This window comes from Poecilia reticulata, linkage group LG17 (genome assembly GCF_000633615.1).
Source record: "Poecilia reticulata strain Guanapo linkage group LG17, Guppy_female_1.0+MT, whole genome shotgun sequence".
In the NCBI taxonomy this organism is placed as follows: domain Eukaryota; kingdom Metazoa; phylum Chordata; class Actinopteri; order Cyprinodontiformes; family Poeciliidae; genus Poecilia; species Poecilia reticulata.
In genome coordinates, this window is record NC_024347.1 from 11,545,369 (window position 1) to 11,566,527 (window position 21,159).

Consider the following 21,159-nt stretch of genomic DNA (forward strand, 5'->3'; position numbering starts at 1 on the left):
AAAAGCCAGTACTTTTTTACTTTTACTTAAGTACAAATGCTAATGTGGTAGTTTTACTTTTACTTGAGTACATTTTTGTCTGTGTATTTGTACTTTTACTTAAGTACATTTTTTGAGTACTTTCTCCACCACTGACTGGAAGTCAAATGGAAGTTAAAATGCAAACTGTCTTCTTCTGACTTACACCAAGTTTGGCTTTTTCTTTTATTAACTTCACCAAAAAAAAAACACAACAAAAATAAAACCTGATGTTTCTGACATTTGCTTAAGTTCTGCTGATTGGAACTGTTCATCTACATTGCATTTAGGATTGCTATTGTGCTACTTACGAAACAAAAGCAACAAAAAAACAAGCAGGGATATTACTGAGTGTAAAGCTGAACCTCTCTGCTTTTAGACGTGGGGGAAATCTGGGGATTTTTTTCCAGTTTAATATACAGAATACAAATCTTGTGATTGTGAAAATGCTCCATGTAAAGCTTCACATGCCGAGTTTAGTAAAGAGATTCCAAATAAATTAACTTTGCGAAGGAAATCTGCCAGTATGGCTCAGGATGGAGAGCAGGCGCACAGCCAGCTCTGCACAACGTGAGTCAAAGACACTTTTTTAAAATAAATTAACTTACTGAGCGGAAATTACTAGAATGTAATCGTGCGCGGCTGTTTCTTTTCCATTTTGAAATATTTATACATTTATTCTAATATAGTTAATGTGGTCTGTACAAATATTATATATATATATATATATGCCTGGCACATGTAGTTATTTCAGAATCATTTTATTTTCAGCCAGGTCTTTGTTGATTCCAGATGAATCGGTGAGCAGGATTGTTGTTTACAATCGGCACCATCATTTATTGATTAAAAAACGTCATTCTGAAGTGATTCCTCCACTCTAGATCTTGTTCTTATCGTTTAATGAATGCCTCATCAGACCTTCTCTCTGTTAATTAAAAATGATAACAAAAAGCACAATATTTTTTCTTCTTCAGCTCTTTTATCTCTTCTGCACCTGCTGCGGCTGCAGAGATGATATCCGTTGTGTAGTTTAAAACATTTAGGCTGGTATCAATGTTTGCACACTGTTTATGAGCAACTTATACTTTTTCTTCTGCTTATCAGTTTAACATGAAGCGTCTATAAACACATTATTCTTGATTTATGTTCTGTCATCATTAGTTTTCCGCTCTGCGTAAGCATCCAGGTTGTAATTATGACTTAAAAATGATCAAATGCTTCTGCGGCTTCATTGAACAACAAAACCGCATTGTTCATATTACACAGCTTGATCAGATAATTGTTTAACTGCATGAACAGTAATTAGGCTTGGCTGCAGTGCAGAGCTGAAATCAACTCGGTGGAATCTTAACTTCTCAAACAAAAGCGACAGAATCAGCATCAAAAAGGGTCGAGACGCAGCTTATCAGCAACATCCCCGAGGCCCCCGCTCAGGCATGTCAAGACGTGCTTCACACAACAGAAGTGGAATCAACTCTGAAGAGACAAACAAAAGCAACCCACGTCTATGAGAGAGGGGAAAATCAGGTGCTGATCTGCAGAAGGCTTCAGAACGAGATGGCAAAAKCTTCTTGCGTGCAACTTTCTGTTTTTTSTTTGTTGCYAACTTTGTCGATTAAAAGTGTTGAAGTTTTTTGAATATATGAGGAAAAGTCTGGGTACTTTATGAGGTATGAGGCTTTGCTTATGCTTTGTGTAAAATATAAGACTGACATTAACAAGTTGGCGCATGCGATTAATCTGAAATTAATAATGCATAATAATCAGACTACTATATTCAACTAAATGTCTCTGCTCTATGGAGCAACAAATGTTGAAAAATTTTCAACTTTATTGCATTGCGCCTCTATATGTACAAATTATGCCGGTTTTCCGGCTGGATGAGGACAAGCGACTGCTGCTTCGTTGCCCAAGTTACCTAGGAAATGAATGGAGAGGGATTTTTTTTTWWWAAGTTTTTGTTGGCTCTAGTGGCCTTTATTTGAAAGTGGTTAGGCAGGAAAGAGGGTAATGACAGAGGAGGAAGACATGCAGCAAATGTTGCCAGGCTGGGAATCCAACCTGAACCATCGCCATGAGGACTCAATACGTGGGTTGTGCTTTGCCCCTGCGCCACTACAGCACCCAGAGAGGGACATTTTAAGTTAAYGTTCAAAACAAAACGACTTCCTTGAAATCCTGAATATAAAACCTGGTAAACTGAGAATCTTCAGACATGCTTGGTGTGAGACAGTAAAATACTTTTTGAAAATGTGCATACACTGGCAGTTTTTGATATGGGTTATATGGGCATTTTCCCAGGGTGGCATCAGAAAGAGCCGTCTCCTGAACATGCCTTTTCTACATTAGGGGAAGAAAAGGCATCCTTATAGGGATTTCCCTAAAAAATCAAAGGATGCTTCCATCTTTTGTTAAAAGTTTCTGGCTGTAGCTGCCACTCTTCTCTCGCTCGGCTCCTTTAATGAACACCTCATTAGTTGAAAACCTCATTAGTTGTCTAATGACATGCAGCAAATGATCCAGGGAGGAGGCGAAGGCTTTGTTGCGTCTTAGTTACAGAAGGTGAGATGCTCCTTCAAAACAGTGGATTGAAATAATCTTGCATTCTCACCAAAAAATGAAAAGGTATTCCTAGAGATCCKTTTTGAAGCCGTCCTTTTGTGAAGATTAGGCTTGATTTGCTTCGTAATGAGTGGGAACCTGAAAGACAATGCGATGCTTCTCCCTGCCTTCCAGATCTGTGACAAGGAGTGGCACTACTACGTGATCAACGTGGAGTTTCCTGCAGTGACGCTCTTCGTCGACGGCGTGACCTACGAGCCGTACCTGGTGACGGACGATTGGCCGATTCATTCCTCAAAAATTGATACCCAGCTGACTGTGGGTGCCTGCTGGCAAGGTCAGTACGTATGTATTTATGGATGAACGTATGTATGTGTACGTACAGGTTTGTTTATGCAACATGGAGCTTTATGCATTAAAGAAGGTGAAATCGGTCAGAGAACGGCTGCTGCAGCATGTTGTCAGAGCTGCTGACAGGTGTTTACTGCTCTGTCAGATGTTTTATATGCAGCAGCGTATTTCATCTCAAGGCTGTGCTGCGCTTCTTTTTTTTTATCACACGGAATATCAGAATATTTTCCATTTCAATGCAAAAGAAACATCCTTATGCCTTTATTCATAATCCCATTAGTCATTTAGTTGCTTTGTAGTGTTTTATTGGCACCTGCGACATTCAAATGTAAAATAAAATAAGAGTTAGAAAACAAAGAAATCAGATTTCTTACTTGAGCAACATCGTCTTTCATCCAACAAAATTTGCTAAGAGGCAAAATGTAGATATATAGACAGATATTTTGAACATAATAGAAGCATAAAATCACACACATGAACAAGGAATTTCAAAAACAAGCAGGAAGAAGTAAGAAATTTATTAATTATACCCCATAAACTCACACCATATTTTCAGATGGACCCAAAATAAACGTATGTTAATTAATTTTCCATTTTACCTGGGTTTACATACATCCACACACATACACATTTGTGCTAACTCTCACCCATATTTCTATATCCTGTGAAAATGACCTCCTTATATTTCCTTTTAGATTGTATTAAATTTAGATTTTGTTTTAACTCCCCATTTAACTTGTTCCATAATGTTACACCATGAATTGAAATACAATTGTCAGATTGTACCTTTTAAAGTTTTGTTGATGGCATGTTGTTCTGGTTTTATTGCTACAGTCATACAGACTCCTGGAAGGAAAGTCGTAAATCAGTGTTAAAACTGCTTTACCACACCTTCACACTGAAAAAAAACAAGGAATGAATGTTGCCACTGTGCATCCACACATATGCAGCTTTAGTAGACTTACGTGTTTTAGAAAAATTATGTCAGTAATTTATATCCGCAGCTCATGAAAATACCTGAAAAGATTTTTCAGAGTAATTGAGAAACAATAGTTTAGGTCAGTGGGTAAGAAATGGTTTGTAGGTGCAAAATATGGGCTGTTGAGGAAAGTTTAAATGAATGTATAAAAGCAGGACACACACTTTATTGAGACAGAACATTTTACTGACACTCAAAGTTTTATTTCCTGCTTACGGTTTTGCGGTGTTGAATTGCTGATGTCTGAGTGCGACTGGTCAGATAGTCAGAATCACTAAATGTTTTAGATACGAGAACTGATGTTACTGAAGTCTTGTTTAATAAATACTATTTGCTAATAATTAAAATCAGTGTGAAATTAAAAGCCAAATGAGCCTATAATTAACCAATGAGCTGCAGGTTTTATTAGCTTGTTACATTTTGTAAGTTTTTTTTTTTTTTTTTTGGACCTGGATTTATTGGTGACACACAAAATTATATGGTAAGCAGCGACGGCTTTTGAATTCAAGATGCTGGAAATTACATCTGAATCGCAAACAGTAAGGAAGAGCGAGAAAGCAGGAGAGCCTCTGTTAGAATGCATTAGGGGATTAAGATTTCATACCCCGAGGCTACGAATGTTTCCTCTTTGAAGCGGGGTGAATATCAGCAGCAGACTCTGCATGTCATTTCCACCGACGGGAAATTAAAGTAAGTAGTGATTGCGTAGTGGGATGAATGCTGCCGTGTTTATTACTTGAGAAATGGCACAAAAGTGCTTCACAGGGCAGAACGGCGCAGGAGAGAGATCTGTTCGGCGGCTCGTCCAAATAACACTCGAGGCTCGTGAGCGTCCTCCAACGCTTCGATCCTAATGTCGTTTCGGCTGGCGTTKAAATGTTCCTTCATTCTGCGCCTGATTGCAATTTTCTCTGTCGTCATCATTTTTGCTTCATTGCCTCATCCGGCCCTCTCGAGCTGCCTCTTTCTACGAATCTTTGATTGTGAGAGAAAGCCCTGAAGGAAGGATTAGCAGGAGTGAATGGGGGACAAGTTTTCCAGCTATTACATCCCAATGAAGCCGCTTTAAGCTTCACTAAGCCGCAACTGATAACTTGCAGGCCATTAGCAAGCAAGATTGCCTTTCAGAGTCTCTCTCGTTCCTCCATCCTCTTTTCCTCGCAATCAGGAAAATGCGAAATGAAAACAGAAATTCAGACTTTACTTTCACCGCCCTCCGAGCCAAATAAGTTGTCTGTGGTTGCTTTACAAGGTTAACAAGAAAAGGGTTACAGATTCCAACCGTTTTTTTTTTATTTATTTATTTTAACGGAGCAAGGCAGTCGACTTTTTATCGAGCTTGAATGGCAAATATGTGCATATTTTGTGATTTAACTTGCCGAAGGATGTTCACACTCATGGCGATTAGATAATAAAGTAAAGAGGATGAGACTGAAGGAAAAGAGTGAAGCCATTACATAAAGGAAGTGAAAAATGTCTTTACATTAAAGTACAACGTGGCGTTCTTCATACGTGGTACAGCAGCAGAAAAGAGCAGCCAGTGCAGTGATGAAATCAACAATCCATTTCAATTTACTTCATACAATGCCAGTTTGCAACAACATTTGGTGTCTTTAAAGAAAAAAGCAAAGATGCTCCAGTCAAATACAATCAAATCTGTTGTATTGGATTCAGTTAAAATCCTGCCCAGTTCAGTGCAGAGGGACTGACTTTATCTATAATTACTTATAGACAGGCTCACCTCCTCTTCTGGAAGCTTGTTGCTGCACAACCCAGCAGTGTTTGACTTAGACTAGACCAGCTGTTGGAAAACAAAAACGCTGACCGCTTTTTATTTATTATGTTGTTTTTATGCTGACTGAATTCTACAGGTGAAAAACTCGAAGTCTGAAAAAGACTAAGATTTAAAAAAAATTGAAGTAAAACCTTCAAATAACACAGACTAACTGTGTGCATCACTATAGTACCTATTCTTTACAAGAACTACACAATGCTATAAAAAATATTTTTAAAAAGTCACCATCTGAGTTTATTTCAGACAAAGAGCTTCCTGTTGGAAACGTTTGCTGCTGTGATTAATGTTTCTTGATGGCAACAAGTTAATTAACCTGAGCTGATGCAGCGTGTTGCTCGTCACTCTCTAGATAAAGGAAGAAAACTCCTGATTATGGAAAAGATTGCTCCTTGAAATAAAAACCTTCAAACTTTCCAAACAATATCGGAAACAGAATGACCCATCGGAAACAGAATGACCCATCCACATACAGAGCTAAAAAAAAGGTCAAAAGCTGAACTCCTGAAATGTTGATAATGAAGCTGTGAGCATTTTCACATGCATAGAGACCAAATCATGCAATATGTTGGTGTATGTGCATAAACAATAAACCCTGTACAAAGATCATAATGAAGCACTTTGCCTTGTTCGATCACATTATCACTTCATGACCACACGTATCAACACTGAGGCTATTCGCTTACTTGAATCAGGTAAAGTATGTTTTTTGGGGKTTTTTTTTGTTTTTTGCAAAATGTTAAATTGTTTTTCAGGGAGGATATAAAACATTCACTGACCACTACAGTCCCCTGACTTTACTGATAATACATCCATCCTGCTTTATGCCGCTGTGCCTCTCTCCAGGCATCAGTATAAATCAAGATCTTTGGGACTCTGGGGTATAAAATAGTGTTTTGACGTTGCAAAAACTATTGACAAAATCTCATAGTAAAAGGATTAACTGATCCAACATTGCAGTTAAATCTTAATGTTGTCCAACAAAATGATTGAGGGTTTTTGTTTTTTTTCCTTCAGCTTTTGCCAATATTTTCCTGGTGTTTTAGGGAATACCGTAAACAAGACGGACGTTGCAGTTGCTGCTTTCAGGACTTGCGTCAAAAAGCGATTCTGCGCCTTGTCAGAGTCTAAGGAGAAGGACATAAGCTTGGAGGAGAAGCTGCTGTCCAACTTGCTCAGGGCAAACAGTGTTTCTCTGATAGGATCAACGCACACAGGTCCACATGTGCACACACTCCTGAATGTTTCCCTCTGACCGAGCTGAGGGAGAAGCGAGGCCTCCAGCTAAATGCAGGTTAGCTGCTCATGACAGTATCCACGGTATCTGTCTGCATTTCCCCAGGCTGTTCTCTGCTGAACAGGTTTTGTTCAAGGAGAAGTTTGCAGAAGGAAGTGACTTTAAACCTTATTCTGTTCCAGAACAACAAAATAATTTGGACAGCCTACAGAAGTGTTGAGAAATAGGATGTGATTATTTTTTGTAGAGAAGCGTGAGACAACTGGGAAAAGGTGGGATTCACACTGAGCAGACCACCAATAAAATCTTCTTTATTACATATCCAGCAACTACTGTCTGGCAGCACCGTTTTAAAATCCAGCTTGCTGGTCTGGACCGCTCAGAATATTTTAAAGAAGTGCTAGAAAATGCAGAGAAGCTCATTTAAAAGAGGACGTTGCCGCTATAAAATATTCTAGTGTGCAAATTATCTTTTTTGCATTCAGTGGGAAGTTGTTGTTGTCTTTAACTGTTATTTGAAAACAATTTCCTGAACTGTTTTCTGTTTTTATTGTTTTTGCATGTGTTATGCATTCTGTAGTTTAATCAAATAATTTTATCTATCAAGTATATCCAAGTATCTTCTCTCTACTTAAAAAGCGAATGCAAAAGGGAGACACTCTCCTAACTCGGATCATAATAATTGTAACATGTTTACATGTTGGGTTTCTATTTAGATGGTGACTCTGCAGGTGACAATCTGACAACAGATCTAGTCATAAATGTGTCATCCCAGGATCTACTTTTCTCATACTTATGTTTGCTATTGAGTTATTCAACTTTAATGCAGCATACATATTGTATAAATATATAGTCAGTGATCCAAAAATACACACACTAACTTACTTTATGTGAAGATGTCAGCCTGTGCGTACATTTTCCACATTCAAAGTTTAGAGATTAACAGTATTTCTGGCTCATGTTCGATTTGAAGAAATTGCTTTTGATGTTTAACTTTGAATGTAGTTAGAATATTTTATCTTCTGGTCTCTTACAGGTCTATTACTAGAATTGCCCTTTTAGCATCACTTCTAACATTGTTTCTTTGCCACTGCCTCTCTTTTTCTTCTTTTTCTTCTGTTTTTTTTTTTTTTCTTTTTTTTTTCTCAACACACCATGTTGTCTCGGTTTCCCGTCAGGTGGTGAGGTGGCAACGCCGAGGTTCACTCAGTATTTCCACGGCAGCCTCTCCGGTCTGACGATCCGACCGGGCCGCATTGAAACCCAGAAGGTTATCTCCTGCTTGCAGGCCTGCAAAGAAGGCCTCGACATTAACTCCCTCGAAAGCCTTGCTAAGGACATAAAGGTGCATGAAAATACAAAGACACAGTCGCTTTTTCACAAGACACTTCATCCTCCATTTGGTGGTGCAGGGAATACTCATCATCTCATTTCTGCTACAGAAAACTGTCACAATGTCACGCGTAATCAGCGAAGGCTCATGGTGAAGCTAATCTGGAATAGATTTGGAGATGAATGCAGTCCATTACAAACACTTCTGATTAAAGATCAGGGCCATTAGTCACATAAACCTGATGGGAGGTGAGATTTTAAAGTTGTCTTTGTGTGTCCAGTTTCACTTCAACCCGGCCCAGTCGGTGCTGGTGGTGGAAGGAGAGGATGTGGACAGCATCAACACAGCCATGACCAAAGTCTCTTACATCAACTCTCGGCAGTTCCCCACACCCGGTCTCAGGCGGCTGCACATCTCCACATCTGTACAGTGAGTCCTCAGACACTTACTGGATGCATTTCTTACTTGTAAGATGAAGCACAATTTGAACCTTACCTTATCTGTTTCCCATAACTGCATTGTCCTAAATATCTGCTTATTTAAACCACAATCAACCTGATGTCTTCGTTTGCATTTCAAGGCTCTTCCACAGATGCCTGTGAAAGTGAAGTGATGCGTTTTAAACATAAAATCATCTAAACCTATTGTAGTGGATTTATTCATCTTTATGGTGCATATCAAAGTTTACACACATAAAATGAAATGGACACTCAAATAAGAATTGTTTTGTTTATTGTCATGACTCTAAACGTTGTTGCTTCAGCTGAGAAATAAAACTGTAGGGATTTTTTTTTTTTTTAACATCATCACAATGAGTTCTGTTTTATTTTACCACTGCAGCAATAGTCATGGTAATAACCTCGGTTATTCAAGCACCTAGCATATTGTTATTGCTAGATTAATACCATTTGGCTTATTTCCTCTGCAACTTCAAGTGTAAAACAGACTCCTGGGTAGAACTGAAGCTTAAAACCAGCCCTGCTAGGGGGTTAGTATGTTTGATTTTACCCCAGACCTTTGGGATTGAGCTTCATTCAGAGAGGTTTGGGTTGCTTGATCTTAGTTTAAAATTCATCTGCACATATTTTCTGCCTTAATTGAAACACATTTCAAATGATTCACTTCTGCCCTCAGCTGTCTGGTGAAGCAAAAAGTATGTTAGTGGTTTGGAAACATTTGTCAATCAGGATAGTTTTCTAATTTTTACCCTAGTTTATAGTCATTTAAAGTTCCTGTTTTTAACTCTTAACCAGATTTGAAATTACAAACTTGCGCTTTTAGAAATCCCTGAAGCCAAAGGGAGTAATTCCTCAAGTCAAGGTAATATTTTAAGGTTTTTAAACTATAATCTTGAAATTTTTACACCATTTATGTAATTATGAGGGCGGAATACTTTTATTTTGATTAATTACTTACATAGGTTGTAATGTGTTAAAGGTTTTAGCGTAATGACTCACATTTTTTTCTCAGATACAAAAATCCGGAACTTCTGTACTTGCCTGTTTCTGGTACGGCCCTAAATCTGACGCACAAACAAGAACGATGAACCACAAAGCTGCTTCTCTTGAATCTGTGGGGGTTAAATATTCAGATAATTTGTCCTCAGTGTTGCATTGATACATTTTACACTTTCCAAAAGTGCATTTACACAACAAATGTATTGTTATGCAGCCTACAGCATCTACAATTTCTACAGTCTCCTGAAATAAATCATGATACATGTGACACACCCAATACTGTTCAATGAATAGTACCGCTTCCACAGCAACAGTATCCCAATTAAATTGGTCATAAATTTGTCAATAATTTCCACCGTTGTTCGAGCAATAAAGTGCAAAATTAGGATTCACTTCCAGCACAAGGACATTTTTCTGACACAACTGGGCGATACCTCTGGTGAAGACTCCCTGTTCGTGAAACGATGAGTATGCAACAAAGTGTGAAGGAGGTATGAGGGCCTGGCTGATCTGTTGGGTTTGACTTTGTCTTCAAGCCATTGAACACTCAGTGAGATGGGCAAAAACGAACCATTAGTGTAAAATCAATTAAACAATGAAAGAAAAGCAGATGTACATCCAGGAAATAAAGCCTGATGGTATTTGTACAGAGTACAAACTCTCCTCGTCCTTGCTCGGGTTTGTTGTTGTTATCCATCTTTTAAATTTGGTTTGAACTCGATTGATTTTCAATCTAGCAGATCAGGATGAAGAGGTCAGTCTCTCAGGCCGACTCTCCTTTTCAGTTTACACAATCTGCCACATTTTCTTGAGATTTTTAACATTTGGATCCCCCCCCCCAATATATAAAATAGCAAAATTTCTTGACTGTTTGTTGCAGACGTAAAGAGTTTCACACCTATTAAACTACATTAATCCATCCAGAGTAATGGTTTATTCATTACATGGCACTACATCAATTTTTTAAAGTAAAAAGTGATTCTGTACGCTACTTTAAGACTACCTAGTTGTAGATTTATTTTTTATCTTATATTTAGAGTCCACTTCCATCCACATCCCATCTGTGGGTTTGGTATCGACGTGTTTCTCTTGCCTTTACACGTGTGCTGCTCTTTTGTTAAGCTCTAAACGTGGGCCAGGGTCAGCTCAGACACGCGTTGTTTGATAAAGTGAGACGAGCTCGAGGAACAACAATCGAAGTTGTCTGACTGCAACGCTAACCTGCCGCTGTCGAGATAAAGCTGGCAGAGTCCTCCATGTGCTCTCTGCAGACATGTCGAGTCTGCAGCCTGTGATTAAGGAAAGATGTGGATTTTCTTGGGGGGGTTTTCAAACACCTGATAGTGCTGTTTTGTTTCCAAACAGCGTCACTTGTTTCAGCAGTTTTTTTTTTTACAACTACAACTATGTCAGAAATCATATGTCAGAAATCATAGGCTTCACGAACATGGCCCGCATAGCCTGAGGCTTTGACAAATAGCATCGGTTTTCAGAAACATGTACCGTACAAGAACATTGTGTAATCCATGGAAATCTATGTTTTGTTGCTGAAATATGAAGTCTCGCCTTCCTGCACTTCACTGCTGCATTCTTTCCTTTTAAATTTTGCAGTGTTACCTCTGTCTATCCTCACTGGGCTTTTCTGGCATATAGAGTTCACGGACTAGTTCCACATGGCCCAGCAAAAATGATTAATATGGTGCTGCTGGGTGAAACGTAAAAAGCTAACTTCATAAAGGAAAACTACAATTTTTTTTTGAACATTTGAAAACAAAGACATGAACAGATCCTGTTCATTTTCAGCAAAAAATCTTATCCTCCTCTTTATAGTGGAATGTAACTCAAAATCAAGATCCAGGAGCAACAGTAGAATAAAATGAGTTTTATTAATTTAAACCCAAAAATAACAACCATCACTGACAATTTATTTCCCATTAATACTGCTACAAACATTTAATCATACAGAGAAGATTTAATAGAAGACATATAATGTTTGTAATTCTACCCCATGAAGCCCCAATGTGTTTTATTGGGATTTTATGTAGGACACAGTTATGAAGTAAAATCATACTATAACATTAGGGCTGCGTAATAATATTGATTTTGCGATATATATCGATATTTTCTTTCCTAGAAAAAAATCTATATCTGCAAGTATCATAACATCCAACTGTCACCTTGCTCACTCACTGCTTGCTTCTCTGGGAGAGTGATTAGGTCATCAGGCTTAGAGTGATTCCTTCAGATGTTAAGTGTCAAGGTTAAAAAGGTATCAAACTATTCAGAGCAGGGTACTTGGTGCACTTTATTTACTTTACAAATGCATGTAAGCCACAGTTTGTACTGTTTCAATTAAAAGAAACATGTTTTCTCACCACTTCTTTGATTCATTTTGTCCAGCTGTGGACTTTAAGTCTGTGTCCAACCAGAGCCAGGTATTGTGTAGTTGGTGCTTTTAATCAGTTTTCAGTTAAATTAATTCAGTCCAACTCTATAACAGTCACAAAATGTCACCAAAATCACTCTGTCCCTCTAAAATCTTTCAGAAAATCGCAAAAGTGTATTGAATTGTATCGTTTGCTGAATATTGCTATATATATATATCGTATTGTGAGCAGGATATTGTGTATTGTATCGTGACATTATTGTATCACTGCAGCCGTATATAACGAATTTACGAATTTAAAAAGTTATCTCATTAGTAAACAAAAGTCACTTGAATTTCAGTATAAATCCAGATGTTCTGTGAAAACCCAACACTGAGCACTCAGTTCCCACTGGTGAACATTGTGGTGGCAGCATCATGCTGGGGGGAGGGTGTTATTCTTCAAAATGGGCAGGAAAGATTCTCACACTAAAATGCAAATCAGACTGAGCTACATCCATCAAACTTCTGGGATTAAAAACTTGCTTGAAGCTGCAAAAGTCTTGAGAGCGAGACAGAAAAATCCCATCCAGCATTCTGCAGATCAGACTCTCCAGTCATAATGACAGAGAGCGGGTTAGAAAAAAAAAACAAAAAAAAATAACCTAGTAATATCGAGGAGTATTTCATCAGCATGATAAAAAAAACGGCTTACCGATCAAAAAAGCATGTTTCATACAAATTTAATAGACTTTTAAATAATGCCTTAAGAAATAGATGATTTGAAGGAAAATTGAGAATCTCTAGTTGGATATCACAACCAAGATGATATGAGGGAGAAAATGTGTATAAACTGCAGAAGAAATTTGATCAAGAGGTGAAAATAAAGCATTTTTAAACATGTTTTAGCATCTCCACACATGTGAATTAAACATATAGCAACCAGTCATTGTCTGGTGTTACCTGGTTATGCATATTATTATTATTATTATTATTTTTTTTAGAAATGTTAAAAGAGAAGTTGAAAATAATTTGCATGTGACTTTATCTGAAAAGAAAATCTCTTAGAATGATCCCAGTCAAATTGTAGCTCTAAATCCAGTTGAGAATCTATTATTAAAACTTAAAATCTATGTTTACAGCTTCTCTGTCTATTCAAGCTTAAATAATTGAGCCAGTAACAATGGTTGATGGAGACTTACCCCGAAGCTCTTACAGCTGTAACGGGAGACGAAGGTAGTTCTGCAGCGTTTGGACCACATTTCAGTTTTTTTTATTATTATTAGTAAATAATTTAAAGACATGCATGATTTTTCCTTCTGCTCAAAACCTTTGTTCTATTTTGTGTTATTGACATAAAATCTCGATAACAATACCATCTCTGTATTTTAGTTGGTGAAGGAATAACCTTAAAAAAAAACATGCGTTGTTTTAGAAATGGATGTTTTCTGCTTTGTATTCTCTATTGGAATAAGACAGGACATATGCAGAGTATCGAGCACGTTATCGGCACCGTAGGAGTCTGAAGTTAAGGCTTTAGGTGAAGACGGATAAAGGATAAGCCGTGCTGCTGTAACACCTTTTCTGTCCATCGGTCAGGTGTTTTGGAGAGGACACGTGCATCTCCATCCCGGACATCAAGGCGGTGGTCATGGTGCTGCCGCCCAGTGAACCCAGAATCACCATTTCAGGATCCAAGCAGCTCGTCCGACCCGCCAGCGCCCTCCGCAGCCCGCTGGGCGTGGCGCCCTTCAAAGAGCTGCGGATCACCAGCACAGTGATGAAGGGGGACAGCTTTGGTGGATGTGAGTGGACACACCTCTCAGCTTTTCTTTTTATATCTGACATATTACTCATAATTCCAGACCTCATCAATGCAAACCTTTTTTTTTTCCTACTCGTATGTTAAGTAACTTTGTGGCTGTGTGTGCAGTCCGCCGGCCAGGGGTGATGGAGGTGATGCACAACCTGGACTACTGTGATGTGCTTGTAATCGGAGACGAACTGGAACCAGAGAGAGAGAGCCTGGAGATTCAGCACAGCGCTTTACTGGGAAAACACCTCGATGCCACCAACTCCACCTCTGGAATATCAATATATGGTAACATCACTCATAAAACCTCAACCGTATCTGTTAGAAATCTTAATATAAAAAAATCTGGAGGGAAAAAGAAACATCTTCTGTTTTAAATCAGGAGGTAGGAGGAAATGTCCACTAATCTCAGTGAGTGAAGCAAAGCAACACATTCATCTTGACATTTTATTTATTTCAGTTGATTTCTAAAAAGTCAAGTAGTTTAATTAAAAGGTAGCTGAAAGGAGGTCAAAACCTGGGAAGCAATTAGTGGAGATTAAAAATGTGTGAAATGTGTGAAAGTCCATAAATTTACATTTTATTTTTAGGTAAAACTTAAGGTCAAACAAAATATACGTATATATATTTTTTATATTTCTTTATTTCCTTTTTAAAATTTTTTTTAAATTTTCAAATAATACTTAGATTTTTGTTTCACAAGTAGCTTCTGACAATGTGTACAAATTTACAATATTCTTTCATAATTGCATCATCTGAATAAACAATTAGCATTTTCATGAGAGCTGCATGTTTTTAGTAGAGCATGTGACTGTGGTGTTACTCAACACCACCACATTTTGATTTATCCACATTTTTCATTTTTCAGTGTCATTATTGCTCAGCTACAGTCTGCACCGGAGACATTGGAGGCAGAAAAATCTATTTAACCATCCTGCAGATTTAGAATTGTATATATAAATGTAGGGTAGTTTCTGTCAGTGGGTTTTTCTGTCCACAGGTGTGGACTCCATGGCCCACTATGAGCAGGTCCTGAGGCAGCTGCGCTACAGGAACTGGAGACCCGCCTCTCTGACGGAGAGGAGGTTCAGACTTACCTGCTCCGAACTCAACGGACGCTACACCAGCAACGAGTTCAACCTGGAGGCAGGTTTTTGGACTATTCATTAATATTTTCTTTTTTCTCTTTTCTTGTGCGTTAAACTGTGGTGCCTTTCTTTGGCCTCGTCTTTGAGGATGACGGCTCTTTGTTCCTGCTCCGTTAGATCAGCGTTCTTCACCACACTGCGCCCATGGAGCACGTTAATCACATGGCCGCCCAGTCCCAGTACATGAGACCGGTCCATCACCCGCTGATGATCCACACCCCGAACTCTCACATGTCAGGTAACCCAATGATGAAGAAGTGGAAAACGTATCCTTACCTTGCTGATTGGTCTGAACACATGGATTTTCTCCTTTTTCTCATCAAACTTGTTCCCACCTGATGATAATTTGTGCTGTAGCATTTTAAAGCACAGCTCATCCTGTCTAAATGTTAGACATTTAATTTGCCGTTTTCCTGACCTCTAAAATGTCACCGGACCCCATGATGAGATCGAGAGCACTTCAGAAAGAAGGTCAGATCTGATTATGAGTACGGTAGAAGATGTAAAGAGGTCTCAAAAAGAATTTGTATTCCATATTTCCACAGTATGAAAAAAATATGTAGAAGTGAAGGACATTTAAAACTACTGCCCATGTGCCCAGATTTCGCTCTATAAGCTAGTTTACCCTGAAAGCCGATTGCAAGATACAAGAAGTCTTAGAAGAAGCCGGGACCCACAGCAGTCTGTTGATATGAAGGTACATGTCGGTATAATCAGTAAGAGACTGAAAAAGTTTATGTACGATGAAGATGCCTGTGGGACTGAAGTTACGCAGATAAAACCATGACATGTGGAGTCATGTTCTTTGGGCAGATGAGTCTAAAATGTAATTATTTGGACACTGGAACAGAGCACATGTTGGGCATAAACCAAATACAGCATACTAGGGGGGAAAAATCAAACCAGCTGTGAATGGATGTTGATAAAATGTAAAACCACCTACAAAAAACATAAACTGAAGCAGAACTAGACCCTGCAACATGGCAGTGATCTAAAACATAAGAGTAAATCCACCAGGAACTGACTGAAAACTTAGCAAAGGAGAACACAGGTGATGATCTCAGTGAGAACCTGTGGAGTCACGCCAAACATCTCATAGCTGTAAATGTGGAGTGAAGCAAGTTCAGCCCTGAAGTCCCTGAAGTTATTCATCCAAAGCGGGTGAAGAGGAAGGTAGCTCTGATTGTTTTCCTCGGCTAGATAACAGTTTTGATGATGCCTCTCACAGAACCAGGCTGCCATTATAAATGGATTTCCTTGACAAATTACTCATAAACAAAATTTATGATACAAACAGAACATGGTCACTGCAGAGGAAGCGGTCAATTGACTCCAGAGAGAAAACTTTCTGACAGGCTGTAGTTGAGTTCACTTTCTAGGTGACATGAAGAAACCATAAGAAGCGGCTGACCTCAGCAGTCGATAATTAATGTAGGCTACCCTCATTACCTACCTCTAAAATGCTTCCTTTGGGCTTTAGATGCTCCATTAAGTTTCACAAAGTTCTCCAGATTTTTAAATTAAACAAGATATTATTTTTAATAAAGTCTCCTGTTCCGTCCTGGGCTGACACTCGACTGGAGAAGAGTTTGCTGTAACCTACAGAAGACAGTTTTGTAGGCTACCGCTGACATCTGATTTGTTTGTGACAGTTGTTGCAAGTCCATTTCGGTGCATTCATACTCTGTCTGCAGGTTGGATTGCAATGTTTTGCTTTCAGCGTAGTTTAAATGAAAAATTGGATTGGAGGCTACTTAGAAAGCAGGGGTCTTATTTTTATGTTAGATCTATAACCAGTGAGACTAATGTGTTAAAATAAAAGGTTAAGTTATGTACATTTAGTTTCCTTCTCTGTCTGCCTTTTTCATCCCGATAAATTGCTGGTGCTCTAATCTCCCAGTCAGGATTGCCAGAGAGGGTGCAACCAATCAAAACGTAAAAGATGCAGCTCACAGCGAGGGGAGAAGAAAAAGAAAAAGTGAACAGCTGATATTCCAGCTACTTGTTCTTTGAAGAGTTCAGTCTTGTGTAAACATCCTTTGTGCATTCAAGAGTAATGCTGGCGCTGCACATGATGTATTCACTGAATCAGTTTCCACTGAACCTTGTCGCACTTATCTCTCATCGTAATCCCGAGGCCCGGGCCGCCRCCAAACCATGAGCGTCTTTTGTGCTTTACATGTCCCCAGCTTTGTCTCTTATTAAAAACACTTTGAAGCTGAAGTGACGCTGCTAGTCCATGATTGTCTTGTCTCCGCCAGGTCCAGCGCCCCCTGCAGCCACAGTTGTCATTGTGGTGTGCATCGCCGCCCTGGTGATCATCGTGGTGATCGGGATCTACAGGATCCACGCCACACACCAGGAGGGCTCCAGAGAAGAAGAGGATGAGATCAAGGATCCAGAGTCGGACTGGGAAGGCTCTGGACTCAACATCACCGTCAACCCCATGGAGGTAAACGAGACCCATCTCAAAGTCTTCAGCAGGTTTATTTATCTCTGATGCAATGAACAACGACCGCCAGCTTCGGATGTGAGATCTGGATTTTGTCGTCTAGGACATGAGAGGACCCCAGGCGCCGGGAGAAGCTGCGAGAGGAGAAGAATGTGAGGAGGAGGATGAAGAAGACGACGCCGAGCTGGTGGGAGGCATGACGATCGTTGAATCAGACAGCAGCGATGAAGACGAAGAGGAGGGGAACAAAGGAAGAGAAGAGGTTAACGGGAGGAAGCAGAAGGGGAAACCTGAGTGGGACAGTTCATGTGGAACATACTGAGCACACACACAGGAATCTGACTACACACACACAGTGGCTTTATCTCTCAACTGCACGCACACACACACACACACACACACACACACACACACACACACACACACTATGCAGGCATTAACACATGCTTGCCACATCTACAACACACACACACACATAAATTTTCTGATCAAATAAATTATAATCTTTTGCTGGAAAAATACACAAATTCTCCCATATTGTCGTTTTTGAAGTAATATCGCCCTCTTCTGGACAAAGTCAAACATACAGTTAGCTGCAGTGCCACAGTGCTGGAAGTCATTATCCGAGTGTTTGCCATTATTCCCGCCTCTGTCAGTGAGRCAGAGCATCCATAAAGACCCAAAGTAAGCACATGTGTCATTTCATTGTGTGTGTGTGCGCGCGCGTGTGTGTGTGCAGACAAGTCTGAAGTTTTTCTTCATAACACATAAAACTCATCTCTTGTCCCAGAATTTAGTACAGTGTGCTACAAAAAGTATTCATACTCTAAACTTATTACAACCAAACCTCAATGTTTTTAGCTGGGATTATAGGTGATAGACCAACACAGAGCGACACTTAAAGCCTCTAAGTGGTTTTCTATCAACGTCCATCCATCTTCCAAAGACCAGCCTGTCGTTCTTTGACGAATAAGAGCGTCCCTACAGCATGATGCCGCCTCCTCTATCTTTCCCCCGGTAGTGATGATGCGTTCAGGCTCGTGTGTAGGGATAGTTCTCCTTGGCAAAATGTTGTGTTTTGCATTTAATCCAAAACGTTCAATGTTGGTGTCATGTGAGCAGAGCATCCAGCTCACATGTTTACTGTGTCATCTAGTTGACTTGTGGCAAAGTGAAAATGGGGGTTTTTTTTTTATCCATTTCTTTCAACAATTGCTTCCACACACGCAATTTTGGTACTTGGCAGAAATTGCAAAACTTGCGATTAATTGTGGATTACAAGAAAACAAAGTAAAAAGAAAATAAATGACATATTCTCACTATATTGATGTAAAAAGAAACTATTCAGGAAATTTGTAGCATATATAACCTATCGACAGATTCTCCCACCTGAGCTTTGATTCTCTGCAGCTCCTCCAACACTACCACGGGCCTCTGAGCTGCTGCTTTGCTTAACGCTCTTCTTCCCAAGCCTCTTCGTTTAGGTGAAATCTCATTTCCAGTTTTTCCTATGCATATCGCAGATTTAAATGTCGAGATGATGGATTGAACAGCACTTCTTGAAATGKCAGAGTTGCAGTGGATTTCATTTATCTTTCCCTCGTTCACATTCGTGAACTCGTTTGTCCTGGTTCATCACWTAGAATCCCTTCGACATGTCTGGTTGTAAAAAGGACAAAATGTGAAGAAAAAAAAAAGTTTGCAAGCTATGAATACTTAAGCAAAGCGCTGTTCACCTGTCCTAACATTACTTTTTGTGTTCACGTCTTAACCGCATTGTCTGCAGATCAAACGTATGAATACACGTGTCCACAGGTTAAATATATGCATAAAACTTTTAGATATAGATTATTGAATCTAAATATTCTGTGTGGTGTAGCGATGTTGTTGTTCAGTGTCCGTCATCCCTGTCTGCAGCCTCACGCCTCCCTCTTCTGCATGAGCAGCGCTGTGGCTCTGCGGCCTGCGCATCGTCAACAATATGGGATCTCTCACTACAAAWCATTCCTCATTTCTTCTATGTTGCGTACAATGTCGTTGCAACAACAGATTATGCGTAGCAGCCATTCCTCCTCTAGTTTTTGCTAGGCTTTTAAAGCTAACTTAATCATGTTTTTTCTTTTGTTTTATCCCCAAACCATTTCTGTCTTGAATCAGAAGTCTTTAATCGTATTAAGCTACTTTAATTCAGACCTGAAGGCCAACGCTGGCCTCAAACTGAAAGATAAAGAGAGGCCAATTTTTTTTTTTAAAATTGTGATTTCCTGGTTTGGTTAAAAGCAATATGTAAGTGAGTCTATAACTTACACAGGACTTTCATGATCATAGGCATCACCATGACTACCACCCAGCATCACCCTGCAGCAAGGTTGAACTCTGAGAAACGGCGATAGAAGAGATTTTTATTTTTTTAAGTTTAAATGAGTTTTGAATGTAACGTGTAAACATAAGTCAGTCTGACTGAGAGGTTCCCTCTCCATCTCCTCACAACCTCATAACGGCGCCGATCAGAAGTTTACATCCACTCAGCATGAGCATGAATATTATATCACTTTTGGACTTTGTTTACACCTCTTAACACACACACATGCACATGCACACGCACGCAGACACACACACACACACACACTACAAAGCTGGGTGCACTAATTTGATTTTCTTTTGAACTTTCTCTAATACACTCAACGGCAAATTAGATATTAGGTCAAATATGTGCACACACCCTAAATATTAGAATAAATGTCTCTTAGCATCTTGCAGCGCAAATAAAACAACCAAACGAATGATACACTCATGCCGATAATGAGTGGATGTAAAAAAAAAAAAACTGACCAGAACTATAAGCATTCAAGTGTTGGTGCTTTCCACCCACCCACTGAGACAAAAGCAGTTTATATCCTTTAGACGCTTAAAGGGAAGAGCTGACGTGAAGGTTTTTCAGAGTTCGCCTTCTCTCTGAAAGGTTTCCATGACCCATATCTGCGTCCTAACAGCCCCACGAATCCAGCTTTTAAAACCTGCATTTCGCTTCAAACGAAAGGCGATCCACAGAGCGCGTTATGCAAACGTCTCCACTGACCGAGCGGCCCTGCTCGACGACGGCAAACCTTCCTCTGTAAAATCTGTGGAGCGCCCCTTTGCACTCCCACCCTGAACCTTTAGAGGAAAACTGTTTCTTGTCCTGCCTCCGTCCCTCCTGCTGTGACGGAACCAGAGTCATCCTCAACTATGACGACACCCTGAATTCACCCTACAGATTCATATTAAGTGTCCAGTACGTAGAGTTATAACCCGAGGCTAGAGCGGCTGGGAAAAAACCCCACAGCCTGGTTCCCCCCTCCTCACCTGTGATGTACGTGCTCTCTAACAGACATGTCGCGTGTCCACCTGTCCTTTAAAACACCTGTGCTCGTGGCGTCACCATTGTGAAACAACTGCCCTGTTTTCTTTGTCATAATATGCTTCGTAAACATTAAGGATAAAGAGGTTCTTTTACATATAAAACGAAACCCTGTAAAAATGTTTAAGACCGTTATTTTATATATCTGTTTCCTTTTCTTTTTGTAAACTAAATAGTTGGGATTTATCTCTATCTGGTGGTCATCCCACGGCTTTCTGTAAATTGATCAATAAAGAATTGTTTTAGACTCTA

At 39.4% G+C, this 21,159-nt stretch overlaps 1 protein-coding gene across 1 annotated transcript in view; it reads left to right on the forward strand.

Moving 5' to 3' along the window:
- LOC103479345 (calsyntenin-2-like) overlaps positions 1 to 21,159 on the forward strand; it is a 162,088-nt gene extending 140,929 nt beyond the window's left edge. Inside the window, exons 9-17 of the mRNA XM_017309868.1 lie at positions 2,755 to 2,917; positions 8,118 to 8,284; positions 8,553 to 8,701; positions 13,694 to 13,899; positions 14,028 to 14,195; positions 14,908 to 15,053; positions 15,173 to 15,293; positions 17,317 to 17,507; positions 17,611 to 21,159. Coding sequence (XP_017165357.1) covers positions 2,755 to 2,917; positions 8,118 to 8,284; positions 8,553 to 8,701; positions 13,694 to 13,899; positions 14,028 to 14,195; positions 14,908 to 15,053; positions 15,173 to 15,293; positions 17,317 to 17,507; positions 17,611 to 17,829 — 1,530 coding nt within the window. The 3' untranslated portion in view covers positions 17,830 to 21,159. The remainder of the gene's footprint in view (positions 1 to 2,754; positions 2,918 to 8,117; positions 8,285 to 8,552; positions 8,702 to 13,693; positions 13,900 to 14,027; positions 14,196 to 14,907; positions 15,054 to 15,172; positions 15,294 to 17,316; positions 17,508 to 17,610) is intronic.